The sequence below is a fragment of the Oculina patagonica genome, chromosome 9 (genome assembly GCF_052425735.1).
Source record: "Oculina patagonica isolate OP01 chromosome 9, crgOcupat, whole genome shotgun sequence".
Classification (NCBI taxonomy): Eukaryota; Metazoa; Cnidaria; class Anthozoa; order Scleractinia; family Oculinidae; genus Oculina; species Oculina patagonica.
Window position 1 is genome coordinate 13,621,581 of NC_135766.1, and position 27,817 is coordinate 13,649,397.

A 27,817-nucleotide genomic window follows, 5' to 3' on the forward strand; every position below is an offset into this window, starting at 1 on the left:
TTTCTCAAGAAAAATCGTATTTTCAAAATCGCATTGAAATCGACCGCGAAAAAATCTTCAATAATTATCCGAAGATTTTTTGATCATCAAAAAACCAATCGGAAAATTGCACGAGAATTCGCTAGTCCACGTCATAGCGATATAACTATAAATAACAGTGAATCTATCTTACGAAAAGCACAGCCTCAGTCAATGATATATGTTGTCTCTCGTTCGATACGTTTGAGTAAAACATTATGAGCTTTTCAAGCTGCTTTACATGAAAATGAGTTTTAATCACGTTTTCATTTCTTTGAAAGATCTCGTACTTAGACTCGTTTTAAAACACAGGCAGAGCAGACCTTTAACACTTTCACGCTCAAACATGTCCGAGACGTAATGCTCCTCGCAGATTTTTGTACCTAGCTTTGTACGTTTACCGTACCCAAACTCGCAATTAGCCTATCAAAGGCCTTGGAAACTGTTTTGTTTTACCGCGATATCACGTTACTGGTCTGATATCGCCGGATTATTTTCCTGACGAATTGGGGTACGGTACATCCTTATTGTATCGTATTTGAACGCACTGGTTACATATCAGGCTCGTTTGGTCTCGCCATGGATGTTTTGGCTCGACTGCGTCTCGACAGTGAACGAAGCATGGCTCAACGAAACTCGTCTGATATGCTACCAAAGCGTACCGAAAAGATATACGGTTAGGAATATTACATGTACTATCATAATTCACCACTAGCTCCTCGACAATCTGATACAGAGCATTTCTGCGTGAGAACGAATAGACTGTATAGCAAGATGCGATACGGCTTTGCCAAACATTTGGCCTTCGAAGATATATTTAAAGCCAGTTTCAGTGGTCACTGACAAGCACAAGCAAAAGCGTAAAGCCCGGGCTAAACGAGGATGAGAGTCGACGAGAGTTTCGACTGACTCTCATCGACTATCATCAACTCTGGACAAGCGAGAGAAAACCCTCATCCACTCTCATGAAAAATTTGAGCACGTTCAAAGTCGATGACAGAGCATGAGAGTCGACGAGAGTCCATAAGAGTTTCAGGCTATACGAGAGCGACAGTTTAAACTCTTAACAACTCTCATCCTCGTTTGGCCCGGCCTTGAACGAACACACACATTTTTCATATGCTGTCTCCTCCAGGAATAATCGCGACATAAACGCAAGCATAAACACAAGAAAAAACTAACAATTTTATTATCTTCTGCTTATGCCGCGGCGATTCCTAGCGAGGGCAGTAAAGTGAGCATGAGTTGTTCATTCTCCTTATGCCCTTATGCTTGTACTGATGCTTGACTATGTTCGCAGCGAAAACCAGCCTTAAATTACGGTTCTATTTCTTGACTGGTGACACGCACAATGCGCTACTCGCCGCTCATCTGGGTCCAAGCAGGGGATAAGGCACCTGACAAGAATTCCCAGGAAGCGGCCAGGTCCTTGGCATGGTGGGAGTCGGCGTGAACATGGGGCGTGGTCTACACATACTGGGAACAAACATAGGTCGACCATAGTCCGGTAAGCTGGGATAAACCTGTTGAAACCGGTTTTGGTTTGTAACGCCACTTGGTTGGTACCAGCGCGAGTCATTTGAAACTAGATGGGGCGGTCTGTCTCTTTCTCCGTTGCGTACATTTAAATGGGCAGGAACGGTCGGTGCCAACCAACAAGGATAAGAGTACTGTTGGTGAACTGTTTTCAAACGCGCTGCCTCCCTTTGGTACTCTGCTTGGCTATACTCAGACAGACCTCTCTCCATGTTCTGTGGGCAGAATCGGTTGTCTCCAAAGTTCAATTCTCGAGGGTTTTCACGTGCCACATGATCACGTTCTACGCGTAATACAGCATTCGCTGACAACGGCACTGGACTTAACTTCCGCTGTTTAGCCATATTTTCGGGCTCTGCGACATGTTTCCTTTTCCCAGTATGCGCCCTGTTATCCCTCTGCGGATCGTTAGTTTCTCTCAAAGGCTTACTTCTACCTCGCGAATCCCTGTAACGACTCGTACCAGAACGACCATGTTTGGTTTTGCCTTCTTGGGTGTCACTCTCAGGCTTCCTGGACAGGTGCGGCTGATTTGCAGTAGCGCTGTGTGACTCCACTATCTTGGTAGTCTCCTCAGTTGACTTATCGTGCTTGACTATTTTAGCTTTAGGCTCTACCGACTTTACACGCACGTCTTTAATTGCAGTACAGTCCGTGGTGTTATTTACTCCACTGGAATGACGCTTGTTGATGTTTTGTGTTGGTGGGGCAGAATCGAGCTTGGTTGGTTTCACGCCTTCATTCAACGTGGCTGTGAATTGTTTATTTTCGCCTGAAGGTTTCATCGTTAAGTTATCAGCGCTGCAGTTCTTTGGTAGTGTTAGCGTTTCAACAGAACTAGAAACTACATTTTCTTGCTTTGGATCTGGTTTAGTCTCTAGTAACTTTTTCGAACACTTTATTTCTTGTACTCTTTCTGTTGAAGTTCCAGCATGTCTCTTTTCTTGTACATCTTCTGAACTCTCTGTTGGACATGACAAATTTACTGCTTCCTCTCTTCCTGTCACGTTTCCACTTTGCTTGTTACTCTTGTTTACTTCTGTTGAACACGGGCCCGGGTAATTGACCACTTCCACTCTTTTCTCTTCCGCGTTTTTGGGACGTATCTCCTTCATTTCTGATGAATATTCGACAGCCTTTACTATTGTCATGGCTTCTTCATGCGGACACACTAACGCAACGCTCTCTGTGGTTTCCACTGAGACGCTTGGCACGGCGTTCAGTTTTTCACTGAAGTAGATCTCTGGCTTTGGAAAAATTGGCGATGCAACATCCTCTTTCTCGGTTTCAAGTGTCTGAGAAACCTCGGACTGCTTTGTTTGGAGCAAAGTCTCTTCTTTTGATGTTTCTAAGCTCTGGGGCGCTAGAGATTCTAACAGCGTATCTAAGCATCCTTCCCTGCAGTTCTCTGTTTGTTTAGGGTGCTGTTCCATTGAACCCGAGCCTTCTAACACATTACCATTCTCACATTCAAATCCAATTTTTGCTGATAATTCACCTACGTGCAATTCTTTTTCAGATATTTGAGAAACGGGCATCGCAGAGGCCACTTTAACAAACGTCTTCGAATCTTCACACTGCGATCCAGAGATCTTTAAATCCTCACTCGAATTCGGCTTTTCGGTGTTATTGTCAGGCGAGCCTATTCTAGGCACGATGTCTTCCGAAGAAGTTACGTTTGTTTGCGAATTTTCATCTGAGCAAATCACGACCTCTGGTTCCACGCACACCCCTCTAAATCTCTCCTCGACAAGAATCGTTTCTTCGTCGGTTGTCGTCGTTTCCCTTCGGGATACCTCGTCCATGTCTTCATCAAACCCAAATTTTCCTGGAAATCGTAACGTGAATGTTTCTATGGAATTCATTGGTGAACATATCACAGTTTCCGGTTCCGGAAAATCGCAACCGTCGATCATTGGCCATCGTTCAATTGGTTCTAAGGCTTGGTCAGCTTCAGACCCGATATCAACTACTTCAGTAGATCCATCATGTTCTGCGATAATGAAAGAGTCCTCTTCTGCGATAATGAAAGAGTCCTCTTCTGCGATAATGAAAGAGTCCTCTTCTGCGATAATCATAGAGTCCTCTTCTGTGATAATCATAGAGTCCTCTTCTGCGATGACCAAAGAGTCTTCTTCTGCGATAATCAAAGAGTCCTCTTCACTGACTTGGAGTTTACTGGAGTCGGTCGCGAGCTTAAGCAATCCCCAGTCTTGAAATAGTGACGTTTCGATGACACCCCCTAATTGCGGCTCTGTATGCTCCGGGAAATTCATACCATCTTTTTCAGAAACTGAACAGTTAACAGCCAACGGCTTGTAGTCGTTGCTTTCGTCTGTGGTTGCAGAATCGTCCGCATTTGCTCTGATCACGAAATCAGTACTTTTCAACGCTCCTCTGTCTTCTACGTCTTTAGTCTGCGTTTTGAGATCACCCACGGGTAATGAACGAGGCGAAGACTTGCAAGGGTCAACAGAAGAAAGTTGAGCATCTCTTTCGCAATCAGCTACGCACAGATTAGGTTGATCACAATTTGTCGCTGCTGTGAAAGCGTCTTGCAGCGTTTTCAACTGGCGCGTGCACAGTTTTGGAGATTTGGTTGGTGAAAAAGAAAATCCAACAGCCTCACGGTTAGTGAGCGAGCACGTTGTAGGGCTCTTCTCATTTGGTAAACGCGCCTTTTCTGTCGCAGCGTCTGATGTTGTTGAGAGCATAGTCTGCACTGGCTTCTGTTCTAAATCTTTGGCAACACTGTTGTCAGTATCTTGCTCAGGCGACGAAGCCAGACATGAATATGGTCGTTTCCTACATGATAATTTCGTTTCAGATTGGTCTGTTGTCACATCTGATTCTGTGACCTCTTCAAGGTCTGGTGCCGTGTCTTTGCATATCCCGGACACACTTAGCTTAATGGGACTAGCACCTGCAGCCAAACTGTTTTCATTTTCACTGGGGTCATTTATTATTTCCATCGGTACAAAAGGTTCTTCGCTGTTCTTCGTGACGCAACCGTCTTCTGCCAATTCCGATGGCGCAGGTTGGATGGTCCCGTCATTATTTAAAGCAACAGTGTTCGACACCAGTTCCAAGTCATCGGCAATATCCATATCAACAGGTTCTACAATGTCAGCTGATACTAAGGTTTTGGAGTCGACATCCACGTTTGCTGTTGTACTGTTCACTTCACCTGCCTTCTCGTCACGCGCAAAGGACTTTCCTTCATGGGCGTCAAAGTGCTCCGACGAGCTTAATTTAGTCTGATGGGTTGTTTTAATATTGGCACTGTCAGCGTCTTCTTTCCAAGCATTTCCAACATCGCTGAATACTAATGGAAGTGGTTCAGAAGTCTTTGCGGTATTTGTACCCGAAGGACCCGCTAACGTGTCACTCGCTGGTTCTTCAACAGAAGCAGATAATTTGTAGCCGCTAGCACATGGTGCAATAAAACCCGCCGCGTTTATTTGCCTCGACGAGCAATCGTAAGGTGGAACCGAGGGTGCGGATGAGTAAGCATGACTTAAAATAATGGGGCATTGCGGCAATTCTGAGATTTCCATGTCCACAGTTTGCAGATCGTCGTGCACTTGGGGGATTCTTGGTTGGGTAGCCTCTTTGCTCAAGCTGTCCACTGCTCCCGTGTTTAGCAGGTTTGATGAGTCTGTGTTCGGCGGCTCCGAGATTTCCATATCAATGGTTTGCAGGTCATCGTGTAGTTCAGGGATTCTTGGTTGGGTAGCCTCTGTGCTCAAGATGTCCACTGCTTCCGTGTTGAGCAGGTTTGATGAGTCTGTGTTCGACGGCTCCGAGATTTCCATATCAATCGTTTGCAGATCGTCATAGGTCTCCGTGTTTTTGTGGAGTTCAGGGCTTTTCTGTTGAGCTGCTACCTTCTTCGAGCTTTGCAATGCTTGCTTGTCGTTTAAGAATGAAGAGTTCTTGTTCCAGTTCTCCAGATGCCAGCTTGCATTGTGAGATGTTTTCTCTTCCAATGCTAGAAAAGGGCTTTCCATTAAATCCCCTAAACTTGAGTCAGCTTCGTCGATGCTTTTCGCCAAATTTCGTGTGGTATTTACAGATAATTTATCGCCCAGTTGTGAACGAGTGAGGCACCAATTGTCTATAGGCTTCTCCGATAAGTTTCTCTCACTTTTAGTCGGTCTGTCCTTTTTCACCGGTGTGCCAGATATGAACGGAATCCTATCCGAACAAGAAGAAAACACAATTGGCGAGTCCGGCCAGAAAGGCGAGAAACCACTATTTGTGGGGCTCGGAATAGCTTCAACAGCTAATGGCGCTTCTGGGGATTCCTTCATTTTTACGTAGGCTCGTTCTAAAACCCTATGAGCAAGGGAAGTGCTGGACAATGATGCGTCGTGTTTTCTTCTATCAGTTATGGAGCTTGCTAGTTTTTCGCCTGTACATATGCTTCCCTGACATGCGTCTTTGAAAGTCGATGGCGTTATTGGATCTTCTCTTATTGTCACATTCGTCTTCGTTAGCTCACGCGCCACAACAGAGCGTTTTAATGGCGATCGAGGAATAAAACATTGTTCACTCTCTCGGATTTTTGATGAAGCGTCGCAATTGGTTCTTAGCTCAAGAGATTTGTCTGGTGTAAATGGCTTGAGTTCAGAGTCTGAATTGCCACAATGTGGTTTCTTTGAAACGTTAGAGCACTTTTTCAAAGCCGCTAAATCACAACTGTTAACAGTTACTAATTCTGGCGTGAAGGATGTTAGGGTATTGGCCGATACACTTGAGACGTTATTAAGGTCTGGAGTGTTCATGGCCTGTTCTGTATCCAAACAATTACACGACGGTCTATCTTGATATTTCTCACGACTAGGCACCGAATTCAAACAAAGCAGCGAGTTTTTATTAGAATTTGTTCTAATATCACTTGAATCACTTTTAATCGCTCTCGAATCATCACCCAAGCTTTTAGCATAAGATCTGTGCATTCCATAGTCACCAGAAACTTCAGACGGCATCGCGGGCTTCGCCGTGCTGTCTTCCCGAGAACCATCACTTCCAGACGTACTTGCACTCCTCGAAATCCTCAGCAAATGTTTGCTGGCGTCTTTGGCAGGACTAAATGGAAACGACAGGGATCTTTTCACGATCTGGCGAGGATGCACGTGTTTAGGGCTCAAGCGACTTTTATTCTCCATCGAGGATACTACAACCTTTGCGTTGTGTTGTGCTTTTAAATCTAACGATGTCGGTCGTATGGCGGTCGCACCAGTCCCTACAGAAGAACCTGTGTGTGAAGAGATGGGTGATCGACCGCCCACAGATGGAGTGACAGAACTTGCTAGTGGCCAGGATGAGGTTGGGGACAGTGGAATTGATTGCCGGCGACACACAATGCAAAACATTCTAAGTGGCTTCTCATCCGCACAGAAACCTAGAAGTAAAAGAACAGAACCACTTACTTTTCAATTTTAAGGCTTACACCGAGGCAATCACAGAACTCTTAACCACGTAACGTTTTTAAAAAAAATTCGAAACATTGCAACCGATAGCGCTTTTGCTCAGACTGGATTTGTTTCAGTTCCATTCTTAAATGGTAAAAAGACCTTACTTCCACAACCATACTATCTAGACCTAAATAAAGCCAGTAGAGCCAGTCAAAAATGATAAGGACCTTTACAGCAATGAATGTTTTATTCCACAGAATAATAAATTTCAGTTCAAGTGACATCCAAAATCACTTGATGTCAACAGCGAAGATTAGGTAACATTGTAAGAAAGATAGGAAAGAAAGAAAGGTAGCATTGTAAATGACTTGTCTGAATTGCCAGCCGTCCTCTCGTCAAAACCCTCTGAGAATGGACTTCCCTCTCGCCCGCACCCCTCCACTGAGGGGTTAGGACGAAAGGGCAAATGAAAATTCAGACTATGCAAATGGCATTCGTTTGGGTAAAGCTTAGAACATCAGTACAAGAAAAAACAACAACGGCAAAATAAACTGACAATTCTAGTGTCGAAAGTATTATTTTGTTGTTTTGTTACCAGTTAAGGGAACTTGGCATTGAGAGGGAAGAAAAGAATGAAGAAAAGAATGTTAACGCAGTGGACAGAGGAAATACTGCATAATTTTTAAAATTTATCAATTTGCGGGGGGCAGGCGTTTTCCAAGTGAACTAGCGCAGAAAAAATTAAGAGACAGACAAAAAATTGCATTTCTCTACAAAAGAAGCTTACCAAGATGTACGGTCAGTTTACTGGAGGGAACAAGGAACATGGTAGTGGAGGAATCAATGCACACCACACCAGCCTGTAAAATAAGAGAACAGGCATTGAAACATTTTTAAACTAAAGATGCTCAATGCCACCACAAACAACTTACAAAAGCAAGAAAAAAAACTAGAGATAAAGGTTGATAAATAGCTTTGATATAATAACAGATGTACAATGGCTATTAAGCCAATCAAAACGCTGGAAATACACCATCGAATTCTTGAGTTTTTAATAATACTCTATAGAAACTGAATGCACACTGTTGTTGGGTGACAGCTACGTCTTTTACAGAAACGTTATAAAAGTGTTTTTATGGTTTTGATTAGAAATGGGAAACACTTTTTTCTATGCGTTTATTGAGACGTTTATTAAAATTGTAGCCACAAAACAGTAACATGTGTGACAAGTGTCTGTATTAGAAATCGTCGAATCTGACAGGTTCTTGTTTTCTATTCCCTGATAGAAGATATTGTGCGCGGGTTGCTCTTGAAAGATAGAAAGGGAAATTATTTTTGATTCTGATAGAATTGTAGGTTTTCGACTGCAATCCTTTAGAGTGTCTATTAAAGCAATAAGACTCAAAGGTTGATAAATAGCTTTGATATAATAACAGATGTACAATGGCTATTAAGCCAATCAAAACGCTGGAAATACATCATCGAATTCTTGAGTTTTTAATAATACTCTATAGAAACTGAATGCACACTGTTGTTGGGTGACAGCTACGTCTTTTACAGAAACGTTATAAAAGTGTTTTTATGGTTTTGATTAGAAATGGGAGATTTCTAAGATTAATAAGACTCAGTGCTCTTCCACGTTTTTCTTTATGCGATAGTCAACTCGGCTGGGCTTTGATGACTATTCGCCAATAGAAAAAACTCGACCTCGTTGCCGAATCGTTAAATAGGCCACGTGAGTAGTCCTTTATGTTTAAGAAAGCCATGTTCAGTTTTTTTAATAAAACAACTTACCGATTTAGCTTTAATGGCCAAATGTCTCGTGAAGCCGGTGAACGTTTCATTCGGTTGCCTTGGTGTGGCCTTCATTGTGCAAAGACTTAGTACACGGTTTCGATACAACACTGTCGAAAATATACAATGAATGGTTATTAACGCTGGGGTTGACGTAAATAACACAGATAAGGGAATATATCAGCGGTATCGGTGTAACACCAACTGAACCTTAATTTTTTTTTGTTCACGGTGACTTAACATGCTGTGTGTCTCCTGTTAAATCACGATTCAGAGAATCAAGCACAGGCTATGTAGGTTTGCCCAAACAAAACTTTTAAATGATTTAAAACACAGCAAAACTAATGGACACTAGCTAATGGTTCATCCGTTTCTGTTCAAAGTCATTAGCAAAGGGCCTATTTCAATACTCGTTCTAGGTTTTTTTACGCCTTTGGTAGTTGAGTCGGAACTTCACAGTATAAGTCCAAAACGTTTGTAAGTTGTGTTCGTAAGTTATGCCTTATGTTATGAGATAGTTTAAAGGATTGATTTGATTGGCTATAAAATAGTTTAAAACGGTTAATCGGATTTAGATTTCCTTTGCCAAAATCTAATCAATCAAATCATGTGTCCCCAGAGCTACCTTTTCCTCGTGCTAAGTCCCCACCGGCTTCGAGGAACAGGCGGCCCTGGGGACGAGAATGTTCAGTACTCACAAGGTGATTTCCAAGCGCTTCTTGTATCTCCAGGTAGCATCATACTCAACTGCTTCAATGGCATTTTTCTAGAGACATCAAGATATGATTTCCTGCAACCAAAAAGGTAAATAACCCCATTCAAATACAGTCAAGCCTCTCTAAGCGACCACCCCTGTTTTTTTGTCAAAAGAAGCTGTCTAACTGCTTCCCATATACTTGTCGTTTAAGGGACGTTTACTTGTATTTCCCTATAGTTTGGAAACAATGGTCTACAGTCAACTCTCTTTACGACGGACACCGTCGGGACCGGCCCCAACTGTCCGTCTTATAGGGAGTTTAGTTACAGTAAAATGACTGAAAAACGGCAAGGACGGGACAAACACCAGGTGTCCGTCTCATGAAGTTGTCCGTTAAGAGAGCGTTGACTGTATTACCAAAGTAATTCAGACCTTGTAACTACCAGCATGAAAGGACGAAAACGATATGCGCTTTACCCTTTTTGCTGGTATACAAAAACTAAGAAACGTTTTGAAAATATATCAGAAATATTTATGAAATCATGAAAGCCTTTGGAAAGGTAGAAATAAATAAATTACAGAAGGCTTTCGACACACGTGTGTCGAAAGCCTTCTGTAATTTATTTATTTCTGAAAATATATCGTAAACACAGAAAAGCTTCCTTAAGAAAATATGCCGCGCTCGCGGGTAATGTTTATAACGAGCACGGCTTTTTAAATATCAGAGTCTTCTAAGCACTTCTAAATTCCTTTTGGGATTACTTCTGGAACGAAGTTGGATTATTTTATCCTTTCATTGATGGGAACATAATAGACAAAAAGCTCACTAATAACCTTATAGTGGCTAAAAATTGCGCATTTACATGCTATCTACTCACCAAAAGTTGAACCCCAGTTTATGCCCCGCCAGCAAGGACACACATCCCAAGCTTTTCTCATTACTGGTTACCAAACCTCTCCACGCTAAAATTCCATCTTCGTCACTGAATGATGGGATCTTCATGTCCTGTAGGGGAAAAATGTGTCATACATTGTAAGTAGAATTGAGCCAGAGAATGGGGAAAGACATTAGCCACTTCGGTTTTCTGGAGTTGCAATGTGATTGGCTTCGAGAGCCCCGTCTATCGATCGATGGTAGTACTTCGCTCAAAGCGCGCTTTTATGCATTAGTGCCAGAAAGTATGAAACGTTTTTAACAAGATCGTCGGTAGATCAGTTTTAATGGATATTCTGTGTTAAACAGATCAGCCACTAGACCACTTACTGTGCTATCTACTTTGATAGGAACCACGAGCCATCAGAAAGGTAGGTAAAGCTTGCATCGAGCCAAGTGGCCAATAACGCCGAAGCTTATCTCGGTTTCTGTAGCATTAAGCGACTAGGAGTATTTCTACTCCTCACTGGATGGGATGCTAGTCTATCGCAGGGTTACTCTCCATTATTAATTCGCCGGTACCCATTTATATATCTGGGTGGAGAGAAGCACTGTGAGAGTTAAGTGTCTTGCCAAGAACACAACTCAATAACTCCGACTGGTGCTCGAACCCAGACCACTCAATCCGGAGTCCAGCACACTCACCGCCCCGGCTAAACGATCAAACATTTTCGTCCAACATAGTGTCGCACACATAACATGGGCCCTCGTCCGTCGGACAAGTGAATGTGAAAAGTCACTTGTCGGCAGGAAAATCAACTTGTCCCGGACAACTGCAAGGAGCTCCCCCCCGCCCCCCGTGTTTTTAAACGAGCAAACAATGTTTGACCAAACATCGAACAAAGTGAATCCGCATAACGCTTTGTGCGTACTATCGTTAAAACGTCACATAGATTCCGTTTCTGATTGGTTGCTTTTCCCGATTGGGCTTGCTTTGTTTGAAGAGGTGGTTAGACGATCAAACGTTTACCAAAGTGTTGGATGAAAATGTTTGATCTAGATCAAACATGGGGAACCATTTAAATGCAATGTTGAGAGAGAGGCGGCTAAACGGTCAAACTTGCTCTTCCAACATAATGTTGGACGAAAATGTTTGATCGTTTAGGCGGGGCTTCAGGCCACCGCGTCTCCCTACCAGCCAACATTTTGAGTGTTAAATAAGCCACGCTTATAACTTACCTGAGTTGATTTAGTGGATTCTTTCACGGGGCTTGCTGGCTTCTCCAGAGGTATCACCGGTTTTATAGGACTTGCCTTACGTTCGTTTCTCTTTAAAGGTATCACAGCAAAAGGAAGACAGTGGCGTGGACGTTTTGATGGAAGTCCTTCATCATCGTATTCATAGAGATAATACTGCCAAACGAAATACGCCGCTATTAATATTGGCCCTTTACAAGGCTTTTTAAAAGCAGTACAGTGGACTTTGAGGTTGAGAAAAAACGGTGAAAGAAATATATATAAGGTTATTTAGATTCAGCATTTTATCAATAAATTGAGACATTAGTACAGTGAACAACCCTAAAAAAACTACGAGGCGCACTGCTTCTTAGGGATGGTTCACACGAGCGATACAAACGCAAATGCAAGAAAAACAAGTGTGAACTAGCATAAAGCAACAGCAAGCGCAAATGCAGGGAAAAGGTGTTCATTTTCTTGCACCTGGCTTGCGCTTGCATTTGCACTTGCTTTACGTGTGAACGCGACTAGCACAAATGCAAGTGCAAACGCAAACAAGCGAACCGTGACTAATCCGCCATCTTGGAAAAAGACTTCAACTGTGTCCGTGTTTACGTTCTTGTGTTTGCGTTCTTTTTGAGAACGTCGCTTCCATTTGCGTCACACGTGTGGCCCAGGCTTTAAAATTACACTACTTACAATAAAACTACAATTGAAAATACTTCATATACAATAAAGACAATAAACGATATCTAAATGTTGTAAATACGCAGGGAAATAAACTTGAATTTCGGACAAGCAGCTCTCAAATTTTGCTTGCCCGAGCCAGTTGCATGTTTATATTTTACGGGAAGACGGCAGACGACCTGCCTGAGCCCTCGTCCATCGGGCACGTGATTATGAACAGCCACTTGCCGGCAGGAAAATCAACCTGTCCCGGACAAATGGACAGGGCTTTTTTCCCGAGTTCTGAATACGAAAGTTTTTGAATCTTCAAAATGAGGCCCAAATTGTTCAAGCTTATAGTTCATAACAACCCCAGCTATCCTTCGTCCTTTTTGTTTACTATCACTTCTGTTTTACTTTTACTATTTAAATGTCCACGATAACTTCGAGATGAAGAACATTTTGCACACTGATACTGATACTTTACCTGCGTGCTTCGCATGAGTGTGAACAAGTCTGTAACAGACGAACTAGCCGGGTTTCTTGACATGTGGCAGTCATAGTTAGGTGTCGGTTCCAAGTTAGGTGTTTCGGGAGTTAACTTTGGTGTCACGGACTTCACTCGGCCCTTCACTATCTACAGTGAAATAAAATGAATTAAGTTATCATCACTGTCGCCGGCTGTGTAGTTATCATCGTCAGTGTCAATGACGTCATCGACATCTGTCCTCTACGTCACCCTCCCATTACGTCATAATAGTTAACATCACAATGGTCGTCGTCACTATCCATATTACATCGTCATTACAATGTTATCTTCATCATAACCATCATCTATTCTTGTTTCCATCCCCTCCGTCGTCAAACAAAACATAATCAATCTTGACCAAGGAGTGCTTTAGGATTATGCGATAAAAGGGTGTATAATACAGTTTGCTCTCACGATAAAGGACACCTTTGGGACCACAATTTGGTGTCCGCAATAGAGAAAACCAATTGTAGCGGGAGTTATTTTCAAGTATTTTTGTTCGCAGGAAAGTCAACTGCTGTCCGTAACAACGGGGTGTCTGTAATAGCGAGGTGTCCGCAAGGCGGGAGTTGTCTGTTGGTACAATTATAAGCTACAATGGGTGACAAAAGAAGTTGAGGCAGTTTGTTGAAATGAGAGCTAATTTTAATATTTCGATTATTACACTTCAAACCCGGTTTAGGTTGTGAACCGCCCATCTCCCCTTTTTCAAATGTTGTACAGAAGCAAAGCAGGTCTTCCAGACGGCAAATCCAACGTTTTTTTTTTTTTTTGGGGGGGGGGGGGGGGGGGGGGAGGGGGGAGTTAATATCAAGAGGTGAAATTTGTCAAAGGTACTCAAGAGGAGCAGAGTGTCTTAACACTTTTCTCGCCCATTGCAGCTTTATTGAACGAAATACAGTTACATAATTAATAATGGGAGATATAATTAATAATGATTTTAATGTTGATACTGTGTATGCGTTGCTACCAACTGGTAACTCTACTACCATTTCCGAGCTACCGTGAACGGCCAACTATTTTCCCGCGTTTTTTTTTTTTTTTTCACGTGTAAAACATTCAAGTTTGTCTAGACAAACCGTCGCGTTTTTCAACTGAACCAATTAACGTTTAAAGCGTCAACATGTCAAGTTTGACAGCTCCGCGTGTGTGTTACTGCAGATGAAACAATGGCTTTAAAACCTTTTGCGTCGACATTTTACATTTCTTCAATGAATGTTGACAGCAAAGGAATGCGTTACATTCTGGTTAATGCTGCGACAGCGATCTTCGATGGTTTATTTGTTTTTTCTTTTCCATATTTTTTTTTTTTTTTGGGGGGGGGGGGGGGGATTTTTTACGTTAAGCTACGTTAAATGGTTTACTTGTAAAACGTGACAGTTTGTCTAGACAAACTTGAACATTTTACCAGTGAGAAAATGCAGAAAAAAAGTTAGCTGTCCGCGGTAGTTCAAAAATGGTAATATTTGTGAGCGCACCATATACGAATGACTTTGAAATAATATATCTCCAAAGGCATTCACAAACTTACTTTAAAAACTAACAGGTACGCCGTTCCCGACGCGGGCCAACTGAGCGCTCTGAGACACAAATCCGGACATTTCCACACAGTCACCCCCATGCTTCCATCCCCAAGGGTGTGGTTCTCTCCCTCGCACTCCAAACCCAGCCGACATATCTCCTTAACGCGGCTGTCTTCAGTCTCGACGCAGAACGCCAACTGTTCTGTCAGTTCTTTGGAGGATCTTCCCTCCTCTCGTAAGGTGGCTCTCTTCTCATGGTACTCTCGCTCCAGGTTAGGATTGTCGACTTTCTTTATATGTGAGATGCTCACGGCTCGATCGAGGTCGTTTGTATCCCATGTCAGGCGTCTGACAGCGTGTTCTATTTCTTTAGCTTCTCTGGAGTCCACGGGTAAGGTGAACTGACAATCTGCAATGACATTCGATATAATTCACATTTAACATACCGTGAAATTCCGGTTATAAGCCCTGGGCTTATACAACTTCGTAAGGGGTTTTGGGTGGGCTTATATCCGGCAGGGCTTATAAGCAGAATAAAAAAAAAAACGTTTCGAAACGAGCCACGGAAATGTTGATTGAAATACGTTCTTAATTTAAAAACGAATTATAAAGCAACATCTTGCCCTGTTCAGTACTGTCATCCGGCAGAGAGGGGGGGGGGGGGGAGGGGGCTTATAATCGGATGTATTTTTTTGTTTCCAGGTAGATGGGCCTATAACCGGGGGACTTACAAGCGGGGGGCTTATGACCGGAATTTTACGGTATCTAAATCGAGATTATAGGGCCGTGTTCACACTTAGTGTGGTACCTAAGCACCGGCGAAAAATAGCATCGTGTTCACACACAGAAAACCAAAGAACACAAGTACCCTTAAGTGCCCGAGTACAAGGTCTCGACTGTGTACCCGGGCACGGGCACCATGCCTGAATTATGACGTGGGTACTTAAAAATAGTACGTTCAAATTACGGCCCAGCGAGAATCGTACTCGTGTTAAACCATGAAAAGTTGATGTTTTTGAACGGTTATTTTGCATAACAATTTTAAGTTTTCGCGTAATACATTCATTTCTTTTGACACCTTTTGTAGAGTTATTTTTATCATCAAACACTTATTTCATCTTTGACTACGGTATCAATTATATACTGATTTTTGGGAATGTTTGAATTGAGTGCAATTTTGGTTTTGAAGTTATCTTTCTTATCTAGTGTGTGTTTTTTGTCAAGGTTTCTCGTGAGATACTTGCCGGAAAACAGTTTTTGTTTGACTATTGAACGACAAAGTAAATTCATAATATTTACTCATTCCTAGGTAACTTACACTATTCACCATTGTTTTAAGAACAAAAGACATACTTGTTTGCTTATTTATGATTAGATAGATCTTGACCTTTTTGACCTTAGATTAGTCAACCACGGATTCTTTCCTGGAATAACTTGTTTTCTGACCTTCAGTTGTTTTTATACACTTGTATTCGGTGATATTTTTCTAGCAGGAAACCTTGACCTTATTTTTCCACGTTTTGTAAGGACAAAGAACCTTTTTTACTATTGTACAATGTTTATTCATTTTTGTACACCCTTGTTTGAACAACCATGTACGCAAGTATTCTTTTAAATTCGGCTTGTACAAACGACCGCTCTGAACTCGTAAACAACTTAGTATTCATTTATGGAAAGGGGTCGGACTGTAGTTACCGAATAACACGCCCCTTCTTCTTCGAGTTTGGTGGAAAATTTGTTGTTAAACTTTGCACACAAAGAAACCTATTTTCAGCTCTAACTGTACAACATCATTGTCAGAAAAGGTTCTACGCTGAGTGTAGTGATCATTAAAGAAGTTGGAATAAGACGAAGTTGTCAGTCATTGCTGTTTAAAAGTGGGAGATGCTAGTCCCCCTTAAAACCGCTTTTAACACTCGGGCACCGTGTCCAGACACTACGTATGAACACAGTTTATGTAAACAGAAAGTGTATTTTGCGTTTTAAACATGCGTGTTGCCAAAATCTGTGCTCGTCATATCGGATGTTTTTTTAAATTTTTTGTTCTACCTTATTATAGGAAATTAAAGCTCCTGTAAATTAACGTCTTTGAAATTAACGCGACTTAAATTAACGCGAATTGGAGGGGAAATTTATTTCGTATAAAGTAAATTAACGCGGGGAGAGGGGGACAAATTTTCAAAATAAAGAAAATAAACGCGATTAGTGATGTATCTAAAGATATTTTGGCTGTAGTAAAAAAGGATGTTCAGTACCGCCCTTCTAAAAGCAAGAATGACCTGGAAATATTGCAGATGAGATTTCTTTAAGGCTTTTACAATTTGAAAGATTGAAAAAAAGGTGTGCCGAAAAGAGAAGGATATTGTTTCCTATGTTTTCGGACAGTATCCAGAATTTGGGGTGGAATTATGGTCTTGGGAATTACATTAATGTCATGGATATTAACGCTCACAAAAATTAGCTCGACTTAAATCAACGCGATTTTTTGAGAATTCGCGTTCATTTCCTATAATAAGATCTGATATCAAAAAATCCATAGCTTAACAAACAGACATTTCCTTTAGCGCGCTATATTGTTCTGCCTTTCAAGAGATGCCTGAAAACTTCCATACAGTGTTCTCCCTAGGTTTTTGGGAAAGGGGGGGATACCCCTTTTTTTAAACCATACCGATGTGGATGTAGCAATACAGAAATCCAAGTACCTTATTGAATAAGCGCGCGGCTCTTATTAAATTTTTCGCGCCTCAAGTGCGGCGCTTATTTAAAATTTGGAATCCACAAAGAATCTAATCTTTTACATTAATTAAAAATATCGTCTTTTGATTGTCAGTATTCGTGTCTTGCTGAAGAGAGAAGAGGCGCTAGCTGTTCTGGCAAAGTTCGCGGCCTTCACAACATTTACAGAACTTCGCATTGTAAGAATGTTGGATAGAAAAACTAATGGGCGAGCGGTAAAACAATCATTTTGAATTGCAAAACATCGCTTTTGACGGAAAGAAATGTCCTAGTTTGTTTAAGAGTTGCTTTGTAGTGCTTTTTAATTTAAACGGAATTCCTCGAATAAGCGCCGCATCGGGACTGCGGCGCTTATTCGAGGGCGGCGCTTTTTCAGGAGCGGCGCTCATTCGAGTAAATACGGTAGTGTCTTCAGTTGGCCGTTGTTCGGTTTTAAATTCTCACCGGCGGTCAAATAACACAGGAACGCCAACGTGACAGTAAGGCTTATAATCGTTATTGTGTTATAAAGATTCGATATTAATTTAAGAGTTTGTATGAGAACGGATGCGCTTTGTTGTTTAAAGTGGCGTAAATTCGAATTATAAAAAAAAACATTGACTCACCGGGAGTCATTTTTATTGGGGGAAAACAAAAACAAATACAAACCGTGAACAAAAACAATCTTACTAACACCACAAGTGCCAAAAAGGGCCCTGTTGCTGTTGGCGCTCTTCGGGTTTCATGCGATTACGGGGAGCTTTCATCATTTTGGGTACACACTAAAACACCTACCATTAGTTCTTTTCGCTGTGGAAACGTGGAACCTTCAAATGACGGTGATTGCATGTTGCCGATGCGTGGGCTTTCGATGCTAGGCGCATTTTATACTTCAATAGAAAAATTACAGGTAGGATTCTCGAGTGGTAAATTATTGGAACTGCTGAATAGGCCCTAGCCTCCTACGCAGACGTTCGTTTGGCTCGTCACGTAATATTTCCTTCCAACGAAGATTGCGTGACGAGCCAAAAGAACGTCTGCGTAGGAAGCTAAATAGGCCCTTAATTTGCAGAGGGGTTTAGGAAACTAACTTTACCGTAAGTTAAAATCTCTTCTCATGAATTCCAAACTTTTAATATACCCCCGGTACCTATTGCCGACAATATATGGAATTCCCTATCTGACGATATTAGAACTGCCACCACTGTAAATAGCTTCGTCTGTAAACATGTTTTCTTTCACACCAATCTATGTCATTGTAAGTGAATAACTAGGCATCACGTCTTCTGTACACGGTTGACGCATTTGGCTAACTGTAAAATAGCTGTTCTTGGAAAATTCACTTAATAAACGTAAAAAATTGCGGAGTTCGATATATATTTCGATCTACGATCCTCGTCAGCCATCCGCCATTTTAAAATATGAAGTTCAGTATTATTCATTATAAAATATATATATCGAACTCCCGCAATTATCACGTTTTTGTTAAGTGAATTTTCCAAGAACAGCTATTTAACAGTTTTATTAAGTTAGCCAAATGAGGCGAACGTGTACAGAAGACGTGATGTCTAGTTATAATTATTCTCGATATTCAAACGCGTTCTTGGCTTGGTCTAGGGCTAAAATAATTGTTTTTCTAAGTCTTCGCTCATACCAGGCGATTGGAACGACGGTATAAGAACCCCCGATCGCTTCCAATCGCTTCGATCGTCTCAGTTTTTGAAAACGATCGATGCAATAGATACGATCGAGGCGATCAAGTGAGAATCAGGCCGAAATTCAAGAGCTTTGACAGATAATGTTCAAGATAAAAATGTCAAATAATCGTTTTTCTTCAGGTCAAACAATTTGCCGTATTTCCCCCCCATTTATTTGGGGTATGCGCTTGTGAAAGTGAGTCAAAACCAAACAAAATTAATAAGTAAGTCGAAGTTCGGGAGTGCGTGAATCGTAGCTTCCCCCGCACTGAAATTAATAAGGAGAACTTGTCACTTCAAATGGTCCGTGGCGTTTACGAGCGTAATTTAGATGTCAGAGATCTATTTAAATTACGAACACTTAGAAACGCACAATAAAGAGAGGTGAAAAGCTTCTTTTTTAAAAAAAAAAAAAAAAAATATCCTTTTCCAAAAAAATACTGGGTCTGTCAGTCGATGAAAAACGAATATTGTTAGAAAGTTCAGCAATTACGGAGAGAAGTGACTGAATTGAACGTGCGACACGGCTGGACAATGGAGAAGGCGTACTTTTGAGAGCACGGCGTTGCAGTTGCTAAGAGCTTTTATTTGGCGTCTAACAATTAACGCAAGCTGCAATTAGGGGCACAAGATTGCTCGTGTTGTCTTCTGATTGGTCCAAATTTATACTACAAACAGAAACGTCTAGACTATCTCTACCAAAATTTGTAATTAATGCAGCTATCATTTTCCATAGAAAAGAAGATAAATTAGCAATAGTATCAACCTAAAGGTAAAAATGACCTATATTCAAGGCTTAAACTATTGAAATATTAATTTTAATGATACGAGTGGAACATGCTTTGTTTTTTTATTCTGTAATACAGTTTTAACCTTGTGGGGACAACAAAGATATTTTTATGACTCCGATTCTCGATATAAACTTGTTTCTAGAAGCTATCTACATGTAAATCCGTTGAATTGTAACAGACCCGTAGGGCCGTATATTCACATTTCAACTAATTGTTTTGAGATCACAAAATTATATACCGGCAATTTCAAAAGAAGCCGTTTAAAATAACAGAAAACAATACAAATGGCTGAAGTCGGGTAATATTTATTCAAGCAGGCGTTAAAAGTTATTTTTGTTAATGAATGAGTCACGAGTGAAGCCTTTGTTTTCGTTGTACTCGAAGCAAGACAAAAACAAAATAAAAATAAAAATAAAATATAAAACTTGTAAAATACATTTTTTTCGAATATGCATTCTGTCTGCAATAATAAAAAGATCTGTATTAAAAAAAGCCGACAACGCACCTAATATTTAAGCTGGGAAGTTACTGAGCTTTGTATTTATTTACATCACGCAAAACATAAGCACTGCTAATTATTGAAATGTCCTTATGTACTATAGAACAGAAAGCTACAAAAATTGTGTACGGAAATTTTACCGTAGCAAGTTTCACGTTGGCAGAGGTTATTAACTAAAAATATTTAATGGGCTAAGGTATTATTTCGACTTTTGCCCATTGAGTTGACAACCACGTTAAAATTAACATTTAAAATTGTTTACCTTCGGAAGGTCTCCTTTCTTTGCGAGGGATTGTGTATGTCTTGAACGATCTGTTAGCATCACGTTCGTCCCGGACCATGCTATCTGATAAACTTGAGTGACTACATAAATTAAACAAGAAAAAAAAACATAGAAACATTAAAAAGAATTTCTGCGGTTAGTGAATTTTATAACGTTTGTGAGCACGGGAAACAGGATTGTCATTAAAAATTCAAAAAAAAAAATTCAAAAATTACGGCGAGGAAAACTGTCAAACAAATCGCAAAAATAAAGTATTATTCAAGCGACAAACCTTGCAATATTTTGATAAACATTTCCCACCGATTCTGTTTGATCAATATTTCGCTTGCGTAGAGGCCTTGTAAAGTTCGATAGAGACAATTATAATAGCGACCGAAATTCCTTCTACAAGACTCAGAGTATTTAAACTTAACAATTGGAAAACTAGGGTAAAATTTACATTTCAATTTCGGCCACCTGTTTGGAGTGTTTATAACTGCACAATGACGTAACAATATATATAAAATGTTAATGAAAGACCTACGAAGCATCACCGGAAATTTTTCAACACTGTGATTAAATTTTGAGTTCCCGCTCGACGCGTTCGCCATATCGATCGCATGGTTCTAAAACGATCCGCTTGGAAATTACACAATCAATAATATCAGTTTAATCTTAGATACGGATACATTCGCAAAGAGTAAAACCAAGAAAAGCTGCAATTTTGGAAGCGAATTTATGCTCTCAACAACTCTTGTCGAACACTTGAATTTTAATTTTGTGTGCGAAGAGATGTCACTTCGTGCAAAAGCAACTTAAATTCAGCGTGCAATCCACGATTCTTATCCTTCGAATAAAGGGAATTACTACTTATTTTACTAAACGTTAATTGTCAGCTATAAAAGGCAGGAAAACGGAGTTTTCTTGCGTTTTCTGGTAGCTTCTAGTTCATATTCAACTTACTTGACAAGAGGATGAGTCATTCTCTCGTGACTGCAAATTGTGAAAACAAACTGCGTAAGCTAAATAAATTATTTTAAAACACCTACCAAAACAAGTTCGTCGTTTTGTACAAATGTTAGGAACCAATCCATTCACAATTTTGAACAAAATTTCGATGCATTTATAAACAACGGATCTTGAACGAACGACGAACAACCTGCTTTCTTTGAAACTGAAAATTTTGACAATGTGGCTGTCAGTTGATCGTCAACGTCACACACATGTACAATGCGTTTGTTTCGCGCGCCAAAGAAATGGCGCCAACTCAGCGTGGCGGGAGGTTTGGGCGAATCAAGAGTATTTCACACAATTTTTGCCACATTTAACAATAGTTTGAGTGAAAACAAAGCGCATACTTTCGACAGTATCTTTGTGGACATCGAAACGATTCAACAAAGGAAGTTCGTTGTGAATTAATCTAACACCCTTCCGTTTCTTTGTTAATGTAAAAATATTACCATTAATTTTCTTTATTTCCAGAACGCGTATTAAATGCGAGTCATGAACTGAAAACAGTGGAAAATTCGATAAAAAAATCAGTCCGGATTCTTTTGGCTTATGTTTCGTATTGCCTTGATTTACAACCTTCAAAAAAATTAAGCTCTGACATAAGTTAGTTGAGTAAGAAAAAACTTACATTCTCATTTCGCTATAGAATAAGTACTGTTAAAAGAAAATATTTTTTGAGGTGCTTCAATTTTAAAGAAGAGAAGCAAATATGCTACAAAATTCGCGGTTTCGCACTTACCATGTAAAGAGATTTTAATCTTCTCTTTTCACGTCCTTTTCTCTATATCGTCCGTATTTAAGTTAATTTTTTTGAGAAAATAGCCCAGGAAATTGTGTAGTTTCATACAGCAGTAAATCAACTACTAAGCTACTTATCATTCTGCTTTTAAAAGCCCCAGGAGATCAAAGACTGCCTTTATTAGCCCATTGTCGTAACCAATCACTACCGACACTAATAAAACAAAGAGTTAACAAAAAAAGCATTCTTTCGAAAGGAAAACCGTTGTCATCGAAACCTGTAAATCGTCTTAAACCTTTCAGAATTGGCTTTTACCACCTGAGTGATATTCGTCATATTATTCTAGGCGATAAATCATTGACACGCTCCGAATTTTTTGTAGTTATGATTCACAAGTACCCAGATCTCACACTCTTCGGGGGAAAAACTGGGTACAATATTTTATTGCCGTCCCAGGTAGGCATAAATAGATTGTGCTCGGCAACTTTTGAGCAATTTTATTTTGAGCAACTTTTGTAGTACCAGCAACCTAGGGCAACTTTTGCCTTCCTTGGCAACTCTTGAGCAACAATTGATATAAAACCGATCCAAACCATAAAAGGTCGTTTCATTTCGAAGGATTTTATTAAAACTGGTTTTATCACCTGATTTATTAAAACTGAGTATATACAATAAAATGACAATACAATAACACTTGCTTTACGCCCACGAAATCTGGACAGCGGCTTTCTATCTAACGGGCGCTTAAATCCAGCGGTTACTCGCTGCAACATAGAGCCTGCCGCCGGCCATCTGGTATTTGCTGAAGTGCGAGTCACTTATGGCATCGCAATCAGATGAAATTTCAAATGAGGAAAATGGAAATAATTCAGACATTGATCGAATTGAGGTTGCCATAGACGCTGGGGCAACTCTTTGTAAACCTGCAAGCTAGCGCTTCAATTTCTAGAAAACGCAAAATTCACTCTAGAGAGCAAGCAACTTTTCTAAATTTTGGTGGCAACTTTTTGATATTTGAGCAACTTTAGAGCAACTTTTGGGTATAGGGTGAAGCAACTTTTCTCTGAATTTACAGGCACAATCTATTCACGCCTAGTCCCAGGCGGACAAACCGGCGTTTATAATATTTTTGACTCCTGTAGTTTATTCTTGACAAATAGGTATCTGGCTTATATTCCTACAGCTTGTTATAGCTCAAATAAAATATCTAGGCTGTCTATTTACAACCCCACCTTAGACCCGGCGTTTATTCGATACCCGGCGTTTATTCGAGAAAATACTGCATAGCACAAGATTGCATCACAGTGAAGCGAGCGGAGAGCGCGAATTACTGACAACGCAAATTCCGAAAATAAGCCCTGGGTAATATTCCGTATATTTGCTCAATATGTCTCATGCAGGTAGGCTTATTTTGGTAGAGGGCTTACTTGTATACGGGGGAGGACTATTTCCGGGTAAAAATTTGCGTTGTAAAAGTCTTTGGGATTTAATTTGGACGGGATACTGTGATTGAAATTTTTAAGTGCATACAAAACAAGTACACATGGTAAAACTCTCTATACGTAACAATATGGAACCCAGAACAAGTCGTACAGACGCTCTGGGCATTCTGTAACAGTATTTTAGTATTTAAATCGTCGTTGAAGTCGTCGTACCACGGGGGGGGGGGGGGGGGGAGAACCGGGGACGATTTTTTGCGCAACTTTTTACTCGGCAACACGGTGCGAGTTTTTAAACCCAAGTCAAAACACTCGCAAGCCAAGGTGACGAATATTTAGAAAGTTGGCTCGTGTAACAGGGTCGCCGTCGATCTTTTGCGCAACGCCTTCCCAGAATTCTGTTCAACGTGGACGCCTGGAGGCGCGTTGCTCGGATACGCGTAATGTTGCGAGTCGACGTTGCGCTGAAAATCGTCTTGTGTCACATGCATGTTGCCAAGTACCTAATTGTTATTTATTTTCGCAGGAACTTAATTTTGCAAAAATGGAACGGGCATATTTCGCAGGACTTAAATTTCGCGATTTGGCCAAAAAAATACGTTTAAAGGAAATAAATTTCGCGAAAATTGTCAAAATACTGGTCTGCATTAACAAACAGAAAGTCTCAAAATTGGCCCAACTGATTTTAACTTTCGCCAGCAATAGTTTCCAGTGCTCCTTTGTAACAAAGTATGGTTAGTTTGACGACTGTACCAAGATAATTATGTAGTTAACTGACGACAACGTTGATTAATCACAACGAATTATATGGAAGGGTATTAAAGTTCGCGTCGTTATTTTTCGCGAGAACCTTTTTACGCGGGTCTTTAATTTCGCAATTTTTTGAAAATCGCGAAAATCGCAAAAATTAAGTCCCGCGAGAGAAAGTAACAACAAGATACATTTTGTACGATTTTGTGCAAAAAGTTGATTCGTTTATCATACCACGAAAAGTTGACGCGGTTTTGCGCGAAAAAACGTTGTTGCAAGTTGTCCCGTGTAAAACTCTCGCGACTCGCGCGATTCGAACTCTTCAGACCCTTTTCCGCCTTTATCATTGATTTGTTTTATGAAAATGAACTATTTAAAGTAAACAAAGTTTCCATTAAAATCAACACAAAAGGGTCATTCATTCTTTAAATCCTGGCCAAAACTAAGCCATTCATTCATATCATTTTATACCAAGGTTATCCACACTTTTAAATAAATACGTAACAGGATTAGATAGAAATAAATTAAAAGTAATTATGCCTCGTAAGTTTAGACCAGGAAAATACACGGTGACATGTTTTTACTTGTTCGCGCTTTTTAAGAAGATCTCTACGCTCAAGAAACTCCGGGAGAAACTAGCTGGTACTACAAACCTAATTTAAGTACTTCGGACATGCAAATCAAGTTCGCAAAACTAAACAAACACGTTTGAGTGGTATTGTAATTTTGTTGAAAGTTGTTGACATATGCAAATACTGTTTTTATTGAAACCTCTTTGTACGCTCATTGTTCTTTTCAAAACCATTTAATTTCCAGTCATCGCTAAAGTACTATTGCGCATAAGCTCCAAACATTCCATGTGATTTCCGTTTAGCTAACTAGCGTATTGGCGACCTTACTATGGCGAGTGAAGCAAGTTAAAAAGAGGGAGAATTCATTTTCCAAGTCGATCGATGAAGAAGGGCGAAAGCGCGCGCGACGAAATAAAAGCTTGCAACGATTGTTATCATGTATTTTGATTTAGCGCGGTATCACGTTAATTGCAATCACCTCTTTCCCGAGGATTTAACGAATTTTACTATCTGAAAAGCCATCATTGTACAAAAGGGTTTAGTAAGGGAAGTAATTGTCGCGATACGGATAAGGATAGAAAGGAAGAAATCAATTAAAAAACCGCTCTACGCCGAAAGTCATTTAACTTCATTTAATATGGTGTCAAGAAGCTTCGATGGTCTTCGATTTCCCTCGCAACGCATTACACAAACTTCTGAAACTTGCTGCTTCGTTGATCGAATATGTTGAATTTAAAAGTCGACAAATGTTTTTTTTTCGTGATGTCAACGAAAGTACCACCGGCGTTTGTCGGTTTTTTCTTTAGCGGCCCTCAAGAAAATAAAATGTATTGTGCTCTGTACAGATGTTAAAAACAATCATTTCACTTGATATACAGGATCCTGAGGAAAGATTAAAATCTAAAAAAGCAAGCGTCGTATGCCAGGAAACCATAATTCCACGTGCGGGAACCGACCACTTCAGACTGTGTTTTGGTTCTCAGCGTGATATGTTCATGGTCAATGCCCTTTGATTGTCAAATACGGTAGCTCACGGTAAAGTAAATGTCCACAGAACACGTGGGAACAAAATAAAAGCCGTTTGTTCAAAACGAGATTAAACGGCTCGCGCGCATATTTTCGATTGTTACTTTTCTGTTGCCGGTGGCTGATAAAAAGTTCGCTCGCCGGCGAGCGATACATTTCACAATAAGCTACAATTAATAGAAGAACAAAGATATTTACGGCGTTTCAACTACTGAAGAAGATAGGTCTGATCGTCGGCTTTGCACTAGAAACTAGTTAGAAGGCAAAGAAAAGAGAGAAAATGGAACTACCTACATGTACATGCATTGAAACGGAAGAATTCAGCGTCATCTAGTACTCCAAACGTCTCAAGCTGCTTATTTCAGTCATGCCGTTGTGAGCTTTGTGTGTCTCAGCAATGAGTTTGATATAAGACATTCATCAAAGGGTGTTGTAAACTCAATGGTGGATTTTGTCCTGAAGAAACTTATCTAGCTGGCGAATTTATGGCGAGTATTGACAAGAGCATTGTTTTAGTTTGAAATTGCTAATGTAATCTGATGTAATGTTTCTAAAATTACATACTGTAATTTATGTATCCTGGCCGTTGCGGTTTTACATAATTTTAATTATCTCCTATCTGTTACTGTACTTTGTTTGTTTCCCGTTAAAAACTCTTTTATAAAAGTCATATTTTGTTGTCAGTTAATTTTCTCCAAAGTTTATATATTAGCAACAGACACTGTGTAATGAGGCCAACGAACACTATTTATATGACTCATCGGTAGATAACAAAATTCTACACCCGGCCGAAGAGGGGAGGAAGTAAATCTCGACCGGAAGCAAACTCAAATTCTATACAAAGATACACAAATAGTTTTCAGTCCGTCGGAACGAAGAGATCATTTTCAGCGTATTGTTAATCCCGGCTATTTAGTCTGGTCTTATTGTACCGAATGACTGCTGAACTTTACATACCTCGGACGGCTAGAACATTGAATGGATACCTAACAACCATTGTGTGTACAAAATGAATTGATTGGTTCGTCTAAAAAACTGCCTTCAATGAAAAAGAAAAAGAAAAAAAGAAACTTGCACAGTCTTGAATTAGATGCAAACAATAAAGTGACTTCCTGTTTTGGCCATTTTTTTCTTGTTTCTTTTTTTCTAGATTCTTATTTAACAATAAAATATTATAAAACTACTCAGAGTGGGGAGCGGTTAAACCACAAATGTCCGCAACCGGTACAGCCAGTTAACTGAAATCTCAAGCGGACTAAAGCGTCTGCTGATTTAAAAAAAGAAGACCTCCAAGTGCTCCCAACAAGAGCAAACCAGACCTGTTTGGTAACACAGGCCTGCCTGTTCCAGGCGCTGCGTTAGCATAAGATTAGCGCAAAGAACGGCGAGTGGAAAAAAATGGTAACTTGTAAACAGGCTCACCGGACGAGGATGGAAAAAAGAAAGCACGAAGAGAAAGGAGGGGGAGAGGGACAGAAAAAAGGCGGGGGGAAGGAGGAGAGCCTGCTCCCCGCGTTTCTTTCTCCCCCAAGCCCTTCTCAGCTCGCCGATTCCTTTGACCCCGCCCTGTACGCAGGCCTGGCGTCTGTTTTAACACTTACCGTTCTTTGCGCTACTCCCCTACCTCCCAGTTCAAACAGAGTTCTGTATTGCAAAGACATAAAGTTCTTCTTTTAAAAGAATTGTATTACTTATTAACAAACTATAGCTAGATTATGAGACCAGGTTTTCTATAACTGAACGCCTGGAACACGACCAGGCCTTCCACAGACATTGGCTAAGTTGCCATGTCTAAACGACCATCTCCTAGCTGATAATTGTGACTGAGTGAAGTCTTTATATCCTCTCTTAATGGAAGTTAATTAAATTCGCCTTATCAAGATATTTTGCCTTTTTTCACTTACTTGTAATGCGACTTGAGGAGAACGCTTGTTGCCATGGTGACACTCAAATCCACTGAAGTTCGTATTTGGAGAGTCTTTCCCTAAAACCAAACCATTCGGAACATAAACTTAGGCGAGTG

At 40.4% G+C, this 27,817-nt stretch overlaps 1 protein-coding gene across 5 annotated transcripts; it reads right to left on the reverse strand.

Moving 5' to 3' along the window:
- Positions 1 to 27,817, reverse strand: LOC144666196 (uncharacterized). Of its 5 annotated transcripts, none has more exons than XM_078527564.1 (10): positions 27,699 to 27,817; positions 20,258 to 20,358; positions 14,302 to 14,702; positions 12,729 to 12,878; positions 11,579 to 11,752; positions 10,344 to 10,471; positions 9,467 to 9,558; positions 8,769 to 8,878; positions 7,762 to 7,834; positions 1 to 6,961 (listed from the first exon to the last, which is right to left on the reverse strand). In XM_078527564.1, exons 1-10 carry the CDS (start codon positions 27,731 to 27,733, stop codon positions 1,386 to 1,388), a joined length of 6,840 nt encoding a protein of 2,279 aa, XP_078383690.1. In that variant the 5' UTR covers positions 27,734 to 27,817; the 3' UTR covers positions 1 to 1,385. The 5 variants fall into 5 exon arrangements, with proteins under 5 accessions (XP_078383690.1, XP_078383695.1, XP_078383691.1 ...); XM_078527569.1 differs by lacking the exon at positions 27,699 to 27,817 and adding an exon at positions 22,008 to 22,144; XM_078527565.1 differs by lacking the exon at positions 27,699 to 27,817 and adding an exon at positions 21,307 to 21,436.